The sequence below is a fragment of the Gracilinanus agilis genome, chromosome 5, assembly GCF_016433145.1.
Source record: "Gracilinanus agilis isolate LMUSP501 chromosome 5, AgileGrace, whole genome shotgun sequence".
Lineage (NCBI taxonomy): Eukaryota > Metazoa > Chordata > Mammalia > Didelphimorphia > Didelphidae > Gracilinanus > Gracilinanus agilis.
The window spans coordinates 156924275-156940153 of record NC_058134.1 but is presented as its reverse complement, the minus strand read 5'-3'; the positions used below and the strand labels follow the sequence as shown (position 1 = coordinate 156940153).

Below are 15879 nucleotides of genomic sequence, written 5' to 3'. Positions count from 1 at the left end.
TTAGATAAAAACTGTGTTACTTCAAAATCAAATCCATGTCTACTCCCAAATGCCTCAACAGATCTGTGATCTGATGTCATTAGTGTGGGTACTCTGGCCAGTGATTACAGCTCATCCATGCCATATAGGTGATTCCTCTCTATTGCTTCTCTTCAATTTCCACAAGATACCCACCAAATATTTTGGGGACCTCCCTCAAATTCTTCCCACATCAAAAGGATGTCAATGCAAAATAATTTAAGGTCATCTACACAATAAAGTCCCACTAATGAGGAATTTTTAAAAATTCAGATGGCACTCCATAGCTTCCAATTTGAGAATGACTTTACAATTTTAGCCAGTTCATCTGCTTACAACAAGAATACCACAACTAGTTTGAATCACTAAACAAAAAAGGGATTGAGGGGAGATTGTGGACCAAAGGATAATCCTCAGCCACATTGTATTATGGAGGTGGATATAAGGAATAAAGATATCGCCTTCTAAAATGTTTTCTTAGAACCAATCACATTATTGACTATTGAATTGAGAGTCAGGAAGGTAATCCCAGAAAATATTTCTTTATAATAATAAGAGATTCATGTAAATGTGTTTCCAGCACACATATCCCGAATGCTTCCATAATGACTGCTCATTATCCATTTCTGTTTGTTCTAACACACCATGAGGATTATATGTGTACAGAATCATTTCATTCTGTATTTTCATGTGATTTTTAAGCTCCTTCTTCACACTGTGTCCTCAAATAGCAAGCCATGTTATAAACTCTTTATGAGAGGATGGGAGGGCACAGAGAGGACTTGATTCTTAAACCATTTTTTTAGACACACTTATGATAAAAAAACTTTGACTGATACAGGTCCAATCATATCACATGATCTGTAACAGAAACTAATGATATTTAGCAATTGCAGGTACAGAAGTGAAGTCAGATTTCAGTCCTTGGTTACTTAATTTATTTGACTTTTCTTTCTATACCCAATAACTTAGACTAACCAAGGGTGTGTGTCCCATATTCCTTAAAAACTCATCAACTTTTTTTTAATCTAATTGTAGTGAATTATAAAATATCTCCTACCTCTCTAATAATTCAGACACAATGAAACACTTAGGGACAAAAAAATGGGGGTTGAAGGTGAGAGAAGCCTCTTTGCTGCATGGTTCTATATGATGCCTGCAATTGATGCAGTAAGTACAGATGCGTGAATAAAAAATATGAATCATTGTTTATTGGACCCATGAGGATGATTTTTGCCTTACCACAGCCCTTGAATATGCTCACCTGCCAAACTGTGCTCATATTTCAAGATGTGAGCATAGAACAGTTTTCTTTTAAGGTAGCATTTCGGGTACGTAAGAAATCTAGTTGGCAAGATGATGTTACATTAATAGAAACTAATTTTTGAATTCAAGGCCCAAATGTACTTAGCTTGATCCCTAGGTAAGGAGGACAGATCAGAGAGAAAGCAGTCTTCCAAGCCAATGAGTTTAACTCTTTTCTATGGTTCTGATCTTCGACTTGTTCTGGCTCTCTGCAATGTGCCCTCTACAAGGATAGACCAAAAATTAATGCTTATTTTTAGCAGGAAATTGAATAAATGCACTCTTCTGTGCCAAACTGTGATAATACAGCTTGGCACTTATGTTTTAATTAAAACATGGAAGGGGCTTCAAGTACCAAAATTTAATTGAAATGTTTACTGCAGCATCCCATGTGCCAAATTAATCCATAAAAATATCATTCTTTGCATTTCGGAGTCTTGAATCCATTCATAAAATTAATCAGTTTTTTGTTCAGTTACCCAACCTCTTCCTTAATGCTGTACACAAAGCCATGTCTTTTCAAAAGACAGTGTTGGAGATCCACTTGGCATGTGAAATGTTCCTAGGGATTTAGTCAGAAACCAAAATTATCTCCAGAAATGATTTTTTTCTTTATCATAAGAAAAATCAGGAGACTACCTGGATGCCATGCATCTCTGTCTCCTAAAAGGTATTTTTTGCACATTAGCATGAGCCCCCACTCAATTATGTAGGAGAGAGTTTAGTTGCTCTACCTCAGTAATAAGCCTGAACATGCAGGACCTCTTCTGAGCAATGAAATCTCCATCTCAGATATGACAAAGCAAAGTATCCATACCCACTTCCCAACACTGGGAATCTAGGAGGACAGTCCACAGGAATACTAGAGGCAATCTTAATTGCTGCCAGAATGTATAGGGGAAAAGAGAATAATTGCCCTGTTCAAAACTATATTCTTCTGGAGCTAACTAAAATTAAACTGACTAAAATAAAGGATTACTCCTCTTCTGTGCTGGCATATTTCTTTCCCAAAAGAAGAGCTGAGTCATTTATCAATCCCTTATCCTCTGGGAACCAAGCAGTTTCCTGAGATGAGACCCCCTCCTCCCCCCCCACTATACCTCCACACAACTCAGAAATAACTCTTGAGAATTTAAGTGTTCAGAATTCTCAGACCTGTCACTAGGAATTCTATGATCAGGAGAGTCATCGTTTCACACTACCTTCACACAAGTGTCTGTGGAAAAGTAAACTATAGGAGAAAGTGAAGTTCTCTCAGTCAGTCAACAAGCATTTCTTAAGCATTTACTGGATTCCAGACATTGTGTCTCAGTGGAGCTTTTATCATACGGATAGACGCCCAGAATGCTTTTAGAAACTGTCATTTCTGACTCATTGTTCCATCCATATTAGAGTGCAGAAGCCTAGAAAAATATCTAGAAAGATGGGCAGAAAATCTTGATTAAATAAATGTTGGCTATATGCTGTTATATGAAAAATATAATATGATTTCATTTTATAACCTAAAATGTTATGTATAGCATAGTGGGGTAGAGAATCACTGAAGAAGACCTGAATTCAAATGTCACCTCTGGCATGTACTTGAATCTCTGTGAATCAGGGCAAGTCAGTTACTTCTCAATGCCCCCTGGCAACTCTCTAAAGCTATAAATTACTGAAAAGTTGCTGAGCTACATTGGTAAAAAGTTTCTTCACTGGAAGGTCTCAACTCCACATCTCCCCAAATAATAATAATAATTATTATGTTTCAAAAAGAAATTTGGAATGGATTGGACCAAATTTCTTTTTAAATCGTCTTCCACTATAAGGTCACAAAAAACTAGTACAGGCTTTCTTGGCCTCTGGGTTACTTGGCTCATGAGCTGCTCCCTTATTTCCTCCCTAGTGTTGTGGGCCTCAAAAAATATTTTTTTTAAACTACGTATTAAAATTATAGAGAAGAGGCAGCCAGGGAGCACAATGGTTAGATCACCAGGTCTGGGTTTGAGAGGACCAGGGTTCAAATCTGGTTTCAGACACTTCCTAGCCCAGTGTCTCTGGGCAAGTCACTTAACCCTGTTTGTCTAACCCTTGTCCTTCTGTCTTAGAGTTGTTATTAGGATAGAGAGTAAGGTTTAATTTTTAAGAAGAGTAGAGACATCAAATTTGCTGCCCTTGAGCTACCAGCAGCCTACCAAACTCCACTTGTGACCCAAGACAGATTAAAATGTAATTGGGACATATTTAACAAGACAAAAATTCAATATGATATAGACAATGTTAATTTGTAGTTTTTTCTAAATCCATATGCGATCTATATCTCATTTCTCTTCAAGTTTGCTACCTCTGATGTAGAAGATAGAACCAAGTGCTCTTCCCGACCTTACTAAATCTATAAAAGTGAATTTGGAATAGGAACTCACTCTGTTTCTCCATTCCTTTCCCCTTTCAAGTGTACTATCACAGCATCAATTCCAATGGCTATTTTAAGGGCTAATTATTGGTTCTTCCTAGGAGATACTGTATTACTTACTTGAAAAGACAATACTATGTGGTTGCCTTCCCATAGCATGTCACATGTCATCCCTGGGGTGTCTGCATGTTTGCCATAGCATGTCGTGTGTAGTCAGAGTGCTGTCCATGTCCCACTTCCATGAATTACTGTGACTCTACAAGTACGAAGGCAAACCTATTATATGGCTATTCCTTTCAGAGGGAAATGGTTTGCCTTGTTTGGAGGCCAGATCCTCTGCTGGAAGGAGCATGGGTATCATTCAGGGAATTCTGAAATCAAGAGCTAAACCAGATATTTGCTGCTTATGGGAGACTAGACAAATCACTTAAGCTCCCTCTGAGCTCCAGTTGCCTCATCTATTAAATAGGAATAGTAATGTTTATTCTACCTACTTCCTAGGGTTGTTTTGAGATAAAGTATGTTGTAACCATTAAAGTGATAAATAAATGTAATCTCTTCTGTGGATGTGTTGGTGAAATTGTGCAATGGAAGCTTGGGGAGGGCATGGGGAGTATCCACTGAGCTAAGTAAAGAAGAAAGCCACATATGAATAATTGCTTAGCCTTACCTCTGAAACCCCATGCATCATAGAATCCGAAGAAGATTAACCTAACCATTAGCCAGTAAGTCTCCCCTATCTATCCTTTTTCTGGTCAAGTCATGGAACTTAACCATCTGGTTGCAGGAGAGAAAGAAAGAAAAAGAAATGTAGCAAAGGGTGCTGCCCCTTAAACTCCATCCTACTTCCCAATTCCCAGGAATCTCTCACTTAAACAGGAGAAAATCCAACAACTTTTCTTCTGTCAGTTATCTTTCCATAAAATCCTTTAAGATCTAGGAACTGATGGTGCATCACCATAGAGTTCCTTATCACTTATTTAGTTTATAGCAGTGGAGATGCCTGCCATTCATGACAAAGTTCCTAGACTATTTTTTTCCCTTACTGAGAAAGAACAGGAAAATAAGTAACTGTAAATAATATTCACTTTAAAAAGTAAATAATTTCTTATATTTTTCCTAAATGCATTTTTCTGGATGGAAGGAAGAGACAGGCAGTGAAAGAAAACCAAAAATACCATTCAAGCAAATTTGCCAGTAAAATTTTATTTTAGGCACACATCTGTTGTTTCAGCTGCCAGAGAACAGGAAAAAAATGGCATACTATCAATTCATTTTATGAATATGATAATGGAGATAAAAATGCATTTCCTAGTATCTTCCATTTTTTAAGAGTTTTGGGGGATGAGAGTTCATTTAGCCCCAAGCATATTTTATCAAAGATTGTCAGGAAGGAAAAACTCCATCTGAACCCCACAGAAAATAAATTTAAATCCAACTATTTCTAATTTTCAAAAGTTTCCAAAGAGGATTTTTCATCAGTTATATTGTTTTTCCTCTGAGATTCTGATACATCCATGTCACATTCTGATAGATGTCATCAGTAACTCCCCATTATCCCACCTCTCAATATATGATGCCACCCTGCATCTCCTTAAGTCAAGAGACCCATGAGAACTCTTTGTGGATGCCGGGAGCGCTGTCCAGCATGAGTCAGTGCCCTTTGCTGGACACTGCTATTCTGGGGACTAACCTCATTTTGGAATGCCTAATCTTTGTCACTGGAGCATACTTTTTCTTCCTCCGTGCACTCTACCAACTCTGACAGCACTGTCATTAATCATATCCATGGAATTAATCATTGAGATGTTCAGTTCCTCTAGGGGCCGGGGAGAAGGCAGGATTCATTACTCAATGGTATCTTCTTTATACTAGGTCCAGATTATAAAGAGTTGGATGTTCACCTTCGGAGGATGGAGTCTGGATTTGGCTTCAGAATCCTTGGGGGAGATGAACCTGGACAACCTGTAAGTTGATTCTACCTGGCTCTTCACATTATGGCTCTGTTGACTATGTAAATATCAGAAAATATCGTGTCTTTTAATGGTCTGAAAGGAAATAGCCATTCAGGACTCCAAGAAAAAGAACAAAAAATCTTCTGGTCAATTTGAAAAGGCAGATCTCTCAAAATGTCAGCATGTTCATCCCCAATAAATCATTGTGAATAATTTGTATTGCTAGAAAAAGACACACAACTTTCTATTCCTCTTCATTTAAAGTAGAATGGATTTTTTGTTTGTTTTCATCATTCAGATATTTGATTGTATAAAAGTACTAAATTCTCTGGAGAGTAGCCTACGGATAGAACTCTAATATTATGGAAGATATGTTTAAGGAGGCCATTTATTGGAAATAAACTGTGAATGTTTGTGATTTTAAAACAAATACATCAATAAAACTTTTTTAAGAAATAGAATTGCACTGACATTTTGATTGAGAGCCAATGGGGCCAAAAATAGAGGAGTTAAAACAGAGCTAAAATATATATAGAATGTCATATAATCTCCAACATGATTATTTTTTAGGTAAGTAGTAGGCATGAGGATGAAGGGTAAAAGAAACTTCATTTGGCATTGTGTTGATGATGCGAAAAACTCGGAGGAAGCACTCGTTTGACTAACTATTAATCATGTCAGTATGTGAGTGTGTGTATGTCTGTCACCAATCTGGATGGATAAGAGGATACTGAAAAAGGAAGAAAGATTTATTAACACATTAGAAAACAAATTAAGATGTTAAATGTTTGTGAAGATACATAAAATGTGTCAGAGAAGTTGGAGTTAAGAATGCTTATTAAAATTAGACTATAAAATGACATATAAATATATTTTGTATAGTGAAAACTGACTGATGAACCTTATTTCTAAGAAAATAGAACTGTCCAGAGTAGAATGGCTGCCCTACAGGCAATGAGCTTTTGTATCATAGAAGGTATTTAAGTATAAAGACTGACTGATTCTCCCTGTTCTATAGGAAAAAAATCTTCCATGGCCACACTGGAAACTGGACTAGATTCAATTAAATTTGAGTCAAAAAACTTTCACTGCCTACTATGTGCAGAACACTGTGCTAAGCAGGGGGAGAGGTTTGGTTTTTTTTTTAATTAAGCAAGACACGAGCCTTTGTCTTGTCATTATATAAGTTGTCTGTGCAAAGTCTTAACTAGCAATTTTGTTGCCAGGCACATGAGTCACCAAATATGCACAGACCAAGGCAAGGTAAGAAGCATTTGCTGAGCACTTATTGCGTGCCATTTAGTCAGTTAGCTAACATTTATCAAGTGCCTTCTGTGTGCCAGGAACTGTGCCAAATGCAGACAGTACCAAGAAAGGCAAAAAAATGATCCCTGTTCTCATGGAGCTCCCAATCTAATGAAGGAGACAGCATGCAAACAAATATGTGTCAACATGATAAATTGGGCATAATAAACAGAGGGAAGGGCAATAAGGCTAAGGAAGTAAGGGAAAGGTAAGATTTGAGCTGAGCGTAAAAGTCAACCAGATACTGTGTGTGCTAAACCCTGGGAATACAATTACAAACAAAAAGAGAGTCTCTGCCCCCAAGGAGTTTATGATCTAAATGGGCAAGGGAAGGCACAAAAGGAAACTGGAAAGTGGGGCTGAGGAGCTTGAAGGTCTCTGACGTGGGGACAAGCTCCTGAAGTCCAGAAAGTCAGGAGCACAGTGATGACGACACACAGGATCTCTCCCAAAGGGCGAACCCCAGGAGGACGGCACCAATGGAAAAAGGGGCCCAGCACAGTAAAGGCTTATTCCAGGTTTAGGACAGTAATTGATGGCTATTTCAGGCTATGGCTTCAGCTTAGAGGCATCGATTTATTAGCCCCTTCCCAAAAGGAAGACCTCAAGAGTAATTCACCAATGGGAAAAGGAGCATGAGGTGGATTCTCACATTAACATTTAAAGACAAATTCGGTTAATGTTGAACATAGACCCAAGACTCTTTCAAAATCTATGCTGGAGGATGGGGGAGAAAACTGCTGGCCTGATCCAAGATGGACCTTCCCTGGATGGTAGCTGCTGAAAGAAGAGCTATCTGTTAGCTTCTTGTTTTAATTGAATTATTCTTGCTAACTAGAAGCTGAGCTAATTTTTTTTCTATGCTGTAGATCAAAAGAAAAAAATGCAGTCAGTGCCCTCTGGATTTTGGCATACAGTAGGGACTTAATAAATGTTCATTGATTGATTAATTGGATTGATTGGCATATTCAGGCAACACCTTCATTGCTCTGTCTTAATTCTGATTGTCTTCCAACAATCAACTATTTGTTCTGATAAGGAAGGCATTTCATAGGTAAAGACCCTTCTGAAAAAGAGCCTAGCCTCTTAGCCCCTGGACATGAAGTTTAGGAACTGTCAGCCACAGAATTCCACATGACCTAAATTACCCCAATGTTGATGCACAGGGAGAGAAGCAGAAAAAATGTAGAAGAATATTTAGACATTGATTTGCATTCAGAAACATATTATCATTATCAATCTGTTATCATGTATAATATAACATAAACATCAATATATAACATAATTAGTAACTATATTTACACATGTTATATATCATATAATCATATGTCTGTATATATTTATACACACATATGTAATTGTATATAGTGTTTCCTTATATATTTTCTTCTCTAGCCACCTACAGTAATTACATGTGTATGCATTAGCCCCTCATTTAGATTGCAAACTCTTCCAGGACGAGCATTCTTTCTTTTGCTCCGGTCTCAATACTGTAGTGTATTTGGAAGGCATGAAAGCCATGCCTCCAAGCCGGAGCTCTGTGTGCACAATATAGGGAATTAATTAATTAGTTAGGCATGTGGAGCATCAGTATGGTGTGACTGATCTCAAAAACTCATCATAAATTCTCGCTTTTAGAGCGCTTTGGCGCCTGAGACTTTTACGAGGTCTTCAGGTGTAGCTCCACACAGAAAGAATTGCCGGCATCTGCTACAGAGGTTGTAGACAGAAACATGACCAGGACGGAGTCTCCATTTCTACACCAAATGTCAGTAAAAGGAAGTCCTCAGAGCCAGAGCTGCCACCCTTATTTCTAAGAGCAAGAGCAGATCTTCTGTAGGTTACATGTTCTGTTCATATTCCATAAGGCCCCAAATTTACCTCGGCACTGAAAAAAAAAAAAGATACAAACTTCATTGTAGAGGAGAAGATGGAATAAAAAGGACAGCCTGAATCCCAAGCACAGGGAGCGTTCAATAAATACGTGTCAGAGGAATGAGAAGGAAGGAGACAAAGGTCAGCAGCTTTACTTTCATCCCCACCTTCTTCCTCCCAGAAGAACAGCAAGAAGAATTTTACAAGTATTCACTAAAGACATCTGCAGCATGGGCATACTGTATTAGGTATTCTAGTTATTGGAGAAAAGGCAAAATTTAAATAAGTCCATTCTCTCTAACTCTTACAGTCTAGCAGGGGGGACAGGACACAAAAGCAAAAAGAAGGAGAAGGGAAGAAGCATTTATATAGCATCCATCATGTGCCCGGCATACTGCGTTCCTCTACACATAATATCTCATTCAATAAGACCGACAAATAAATTTAATTGGAAGCATATTACAACAGAGAAGACTATATAGTACAGCAAGAAGAATATTAGCTCTGGAGTCAGAGCAATTCAGTTTAGATGGTTCTTCTGGCATGAGCTTGGTGACCTTGGGGCAGTCCTTTAATTTCCCTTCAGCTTCCTCAATTATAAAACAAAGGGGCTGGACTAAGTAGCATCTCACATCTCTTTTCACTCTAAATCTGTAGGCTTATGCTGATACAGAAATAAAAATGACATTATGAGAAAGGTATAAAGAGCTCTGAGATCTAAGGCACAAAGTTCATTATCCGTCTAAAAAGGATTTCATAAAGCAAGTGGAATTCAGTTAGGATTTAAATGAATAGAAATTCCACAGGTGTGGGGAGATAGAGGAGAGCATTCTAGGCATAGATGAGGGCATGGTATAAGCAAAGGCATTGAGGTGAAAAATCGAGTACTAAACCAATGTTCTTCCTCCACAATCGATGCCACAAGCTTTATTGTTTGCCCTGTCAGACACTGTGCGGGACAGTTAATACAGTATAAATAAATTCCAGGACAAACACAGGATCCCTGCCCTCAAGGGGTGCCTATTCTGTCAGCATCTTCACCACCATTAAGGATAATTTGACTCCTCAAAAACATTAGAAAATACAGATGAGGAAGAGAGAGTGAGCATCAGCTCCAGCTTCTCCTCCCCTATTTCCTTCTATCATCTCTTCGGCATTATCTTCGTAAGAAGAAATTCAGTATTCCCCAAAGACGACTTCTTTTTAAGGAGGTAAAGTGATTAAATAAATTAGAGGAGCAAGCAAGAAATTACCTTTTGGGTCTGCAAATAAGAACTTTTCATAAAGGATAGAGAGGATCATAGAAGGAAATAAAGACAATTATGATTACTTTACAAATTTAATTTTTTCCCACAAACAAAAACAATACAGAAAAATGAGAAGGGAAACATTTATGTTATTTCCCAATAAAGGTCTCATTTTCAATGTTATGCTACATATATATCTAAAATATGTATTGATATGTAATGTATATTCCTTTAGCTTACTTCCTACAGTCTATGAAAAAGACAAATTGAGTAGAAATAGAAGACAGAAACCATGCAGTTTGAGATTTAGCACTGATTGAGAGCACAATGTCATTTCTGGAGAGATCTTGCTGTTTCTAACCCAGCACCAAAGCATTTGTATTGATACTAAAATGAACTGTTTTCCCAAAACTGGAGCTACAGACTGTGAATCCCCAGTTGTGATCCTGTCCTCAGCTTCTTTGCTGCATTCTGTCCAGAGGGCACTCAGCATCTCCATCTTCCCAAAAGCTGGCTGAAGTCCAGTAGCTCCTCCTGTACCCACTAGTAGGCAGGGCTCAAGAATTTGTGATAAGCTTTGGATTACATGGATTAATATTCATACCTATTATATTTTTTTATTTCCATTGGCTTTTTCCTTCATTTGAGTCATTTAAAGCATCTTCAAACTGAAAGTTATAAACTTAACATTTAAATTGTAATGCAGGAGATTAAATTCCACTGAAGAGAGTTAAGATAGAGACTACCTACTTAAAAACTGGGAAATCCTGAAACCCAGTAAATGGAGAAAGTTTCGGCCATTAGGAACCTTCATAAGTACTGCCTTCCACCTTTATTAGATGTAATGTAAATGTGGAGAAGACATGAATTAAGATGGAGTAGCCACATTTCATTTTTCAAATGCCATAAAAGAAGAATTGCAAACCTCAGTCCCAAATCACAAGAAACTCCCTATGTTACAGCAAAAGGACTACTGCTCTCATACATACAGAGTGTTATTGACATCTCAGGGTGCACATTAAACAAAACAACCTTGTTTTTAGTAAATCATAAACAGTAGGACTCTAACTCAAACAAAACAAATGGGCATCTTTCCTGAAGTAGAGAATGCTTTTCACAGTTAAGTAACACTAGAAATGGGAAGACGTGAAAAATTGCCATAAAGGAACAAAAATGGGATTTCCTTCTGTGAGCTGAGAAGAGATGGGAAGGCATAAAGATGGTGAGATTTTGGAAACAGTGCAATGGAAAAAGCCCTAGGAGAAAATCTGTGTAAAAAAAAATAGAGAAGAAATCAATAGAGGCCATGGGAAAGGGAATAAGATCAAATCATGAAGGACTTTTAAACTGAGGAGCCCAGTTCAGGTTTTGAGATTTGGTAAAGATGTCACTCCCAACTACATGACTCAGATGGTAATCACCACTCCTACTACTCCTACTACTCCTATTACTCCTACTACTCCTATTACTACTTCTACTACTAACTACTACTCCTACTCCTACTACTAATACTAATACTATTACTAGGATACTACTGCTGCTGCTGCTATTATTACTACTACCACTAATACTTTTACTCCTCCTCCTCCTCCTCCTCCTTAGGTTAGACTTATAATTGAATAGAAAGTAAACTAAATCTAGAACTGAGTCACAAGAGTCATGGTTCACTCTGAGTTTCCACAATTAATCACTTGTTCTAGTCTCCTCAATTCCTTCATTTATGGTTACAAAGCACATTTCAAATGATGGAGTTAGACTAGATGTCCTCCAAGTTCTCTTTTAACTCTCTGATCATAATAAACATTTGTTTATTATTTAAATCTCTTTGCATCCAATCTTAATTGGTGTCTCAAATATAATTAAATTGTAGGTAAGCATTTCCACTTGATAGTTACTAGATTCATTAGCAAGTCCTACCTTTGGGAAATTCAAGTCTTCAGGGAAATTAGGATGGAGGAAAATCATTTTAAAACCCTACAAACAGGGCAGGAAAAATGGCCTATTGCTGTAATATTCCATTTTGCAGCATAGGTCAAAGCTGGAGCATGGGGCATAGCCTTCTTTTCCTCCCTTAACACTACTTAGTATACTGATTTGTTTGTTTTTGTTTTGTTTTGGTTTTTTTCAGGGGCTTGGGGGAGAGCAAAGGAGTAATGATTTCCCAATGGGACTTCTGATTGCACATCTTTTGCAAAGACTGCTCCCCCTTCCAGTTATGGCTTTCTCTGTGTGTGCTCTCTTTTTGTTGGTTGGCTTCTTTCAGTTGGTGTCAGAGTGATATTTTTGTGGAGAACATTCCCTTGAAAGTAATAATTTACCAGCCAGGAAGGAAGCCCTACCATTACTATAAGCCCAGCAGCAGCAAGTCCACAAACATTCCTTTCTCCAGATAGCTAATGACAAACTCTCCCACCAATGCATATGGGCAATCAGAAGGTCAAAGCCTTCTTTGCATGGGGCTACCTAAATGCTGTTTTTTGTTGTGCAGTAGAGTTGAGTAAACTTTCATTTTAACTAGGTCTTGCACAAAGCACTTTTCCAAATCTTTGAAGCCTTCCATAGTGGGTTGATCCTTTTGAAGAATAAATTGGAAGTCTCTAAAAAGAAACTCATAAATTCAGCTCAGCATGACCAGAAGGGAAAAAAGGAAGAATGTAAAAAAATCAGGAAGATGCTGAACTGTGGCAAATGGGGTGGGGCAGTTTAACAGGTAAAGAAGCTTTCTCTAAAGCCAGTCTAAAACAGAAGAATTGCACCTTCCTATAATAATAGCAATGAGTCACTTCATTAAAACATTATATGCCACTTCTTCCCCACAGATGATTTTGTGTGTGTGTGTGTGTGTGTGTGTGTGTTTCTAGAGCTAGAAGAAAGAAATCAGATTCAGGATGGGAAATTTCCATGCTTAGGAATGAAGAAAGCTAGTGGTTTGCCTAAGGTTTTGTCTATTCTTTCGGAAGCAGTGCAGGATTATTCAGAATGCCTTGTCTCTACAACAATCAGTTAGTGTGTGTTAGTTATTCAAATGATGGTGCCATGTTGCTAAGTAAACATTCTTCAGTGAGCAGTTTGAATGAAAACAGGGTCCTGGTCCCACCCCAGACATTGCTGTTAACAATTTCATAATTATTCACCTGCCACATTAAAAGACATAGCCCTGATTGTCAATTCTCAGTCTAAAGGCATTGTCTGAAACCAAGGTCTGAGGACATGATTGACTTGCAAATGAGTTTGGAGGCCAGATGCAGAACCTGAAAGCTTAGCACATTGCCTGGCACTTAGTAGGTACAATAAGTGCTTATTGCCCAATGAACTGGATGAATAAAATTGAAAAAAACCAGGTTGTGGGTAGATAATAATTGGAATGAAGATGAAAACACCCCCCAGAGAATTAGTGACTCTGAAATTTCTTCAAGTTATTATTAATAATCACAAAATAATTACATCATCACTTATTCACTTGATAAACATTTATGAAGTATTCATCGCACTGAGCTAGGTGCTGAGATATACAGTTTGGCTAAGGTAGTCCCTGCTCTTGTGACATTTGCTTTATAGCTTAGTAGTGGAATAAGACACAAGCACAAATGAATACTGATGGGAAATTGAAATGGGGACTGACAAAAATCTGTGGAGTGGCAAAATTGTTTGCAGGCCAAATGGATTGTTTATTACCAGCGGGACTGAAATATGGACACCTGTGCCCTTCCTCTTTGTTAACACGAGGTACTGAAGTGAAATTAGACTCCAAAGCAAGCTGCAAACCTGAATTTTGCCTTGCATGAAAATGACCACAAGATATGAGAAAGGACTTTTCTAGACAAGAAGACCCTCCTCCCACGTGCTATGCACCTATAGATAAAAACCCATTTCAGGGACAAATGAAGTTGAGAGATTGTCGCATAGTAGAAAGTACAGTGAGACTACATTATTATGAATAGAACACATCGGGTTAAGAGAAAAGACTGAAGCAGGTTTTCTTTGAGAGCTTTAGGAGTGGTAGATTTAGAGAAAGCCCTAAAGATAGTTTCTTCCTACCTACATCTTCTGGAAATACCAAAACATACTTCTTGTGGCAGCCTAGGTCATCCTTCCTTCTTTGCCCAATCAGATCCATCCAAATAAGAAATTGTTTATATTGTTATTAACATCAGATTTTTTTTAACCAATTTTATTTTCAGGACACAAAATAAGAATTTGTATTCATACACTAAGCTCACAACCTGAAAGGATTTTTAATGAAATCAGTTTATATTCTCGGAGGCAAGGGTCAGTTTTCATCATTGAAACAATTCTTGGCTCATAGACCCAAAGGATACAAACAGAGGGCAGAAGAGGGAGGAAGGAGGGATTGGATTTGAAGGGGAGCCATAATTAGTTGACTTCTGTTCTAAGAAATGGAGGTATTTGCACACCAGGGAAAGAATCGTGTCCCAGTTCTCCTCCTTAATGGAGGAGTATTTGGAAAGAAGGCAGAATATGGGAGGACATGTTTAAAACTTTGTTTTCTTTCTCTTTAATTCTCTAGATTTTGATTGGAGCAGTCATTGCCATGGGCTCAGCAGACAGAGATGGCCGCTTGCACCCTGGTGATGAACTGGTCTATGTGGATGGCATTCCTGTGGCTGGAAAGACCCACCGATATGTCATTGACCTCATGCATAATGCAGCCAGAAATGGGCAGGTGAACCTAACTATAAGAAGAAAAGTGATGTCTGTAGGTATGTTGCCAAAAACTAGGAAGCTGGGGGGGGGGGGAATCGAGTTATAAGAAGGGAAGAAACATTCCTGGAAAAAAAATATCATTAGAAAAGAGAACAAAGCGTTAAAGTATTTGACTGTTTTCTTTTGGGGAGGAATCTTAATGCTTAAAATGTATTAAGGTTTGCTTTGGCTTTTAATTGCTTAATTGTACCTCAAGAACAAAAAGCCAAACAGATTGAGAGGCCCTACATACTGCTTATAATCATTAAAGTCATTAAAGATTTCTAATAAAGACTGATGCTAATTCAAGGAATACATATTATTTAGTGAGTGGTGGTTATAAGAAGGAATCTATAGAAGCTGAAAATATGTCTTTGGAGAAAAATGGCCCTCACTATGTACACCAGCTGAGTTCTGTGGCATTGTGACAATATAATAAGCCAACCAAGAGGGAAAATTGACTTTCATTGTGAGGTCAGATAAAAGGTAGCATTGAATGTGGTTCTCGAATACAGGAAAGGACAGCTGTGTCTAACTTGGAGAAAACACAATTTACCCAAAAAAAATCACACTTACAGAACAGATAAATTGTAAATAATTATTCCCTTTATAGTCGGATTCTTTACTTTCTAAAAGGATTCATCACAGATTTCCTTTAAGTAGCCAGCAGCCATATTTATAATATAATTGATCTTATAAAAGGAAATAATAATGCAGAAATCTTTCAGGGACACTGCTATTCTGTACATAAAATAGGAGTATACCTATAGTTATATGCTTGATTTAAAAAAAATAACAATAACTTAAGGATTCAGTGCAGTAGATGTTATTCAGATAGATGCATAAATAGAAGCATAGTGAGAAAAGTGTTGAATTTGGTCCTGGTTTGGAAACCTGGCCCAGACACTTAGTACCTCTGTGACCTTGGGGAAATCTCTAAATATTTCTGGACCTCAATTTCCTTGTCTACAAAATAAGAAGAGCAGGCCCAGCTCTGAGTTCCTTCTACTTCTAAATCAATGCTCATTCTTTGAGTTGTAATGTTATTCCATGGGGTATCTAGGTGGCACAGTAGATA

The 15879-nt window shown here is 37.7% G+C and overlaps 1 protein-coding gene across 2 annotated transcripts in view; it reads left to right on the top strand.

Annotated features, from left to right (window-relative positions):
• Window positions 1-15879, top strand: part of MAGI2 (membrane associated guanylate kinase, WW and PDZ domain containing 2) — a 1708818-nt gene that overhangs the window by 1468413 nt on the left and 224526 nt on the right. For both annotated transcript variants that reach the window (XM_044678723.1, XM_044678722.1), the window contains 2 exons: window positions 5591-5682; window positions 14626-14818. In XM_044678723.1, coding sequence (XP_044534658.1) covers window positions 5591-5682; window positions 14626-14818 — 285 coding nt within the window. The remainder of the gene's footprint in view (window positions 1-5590; window positions 5683-14625; window positions 14819-15879) is intronic.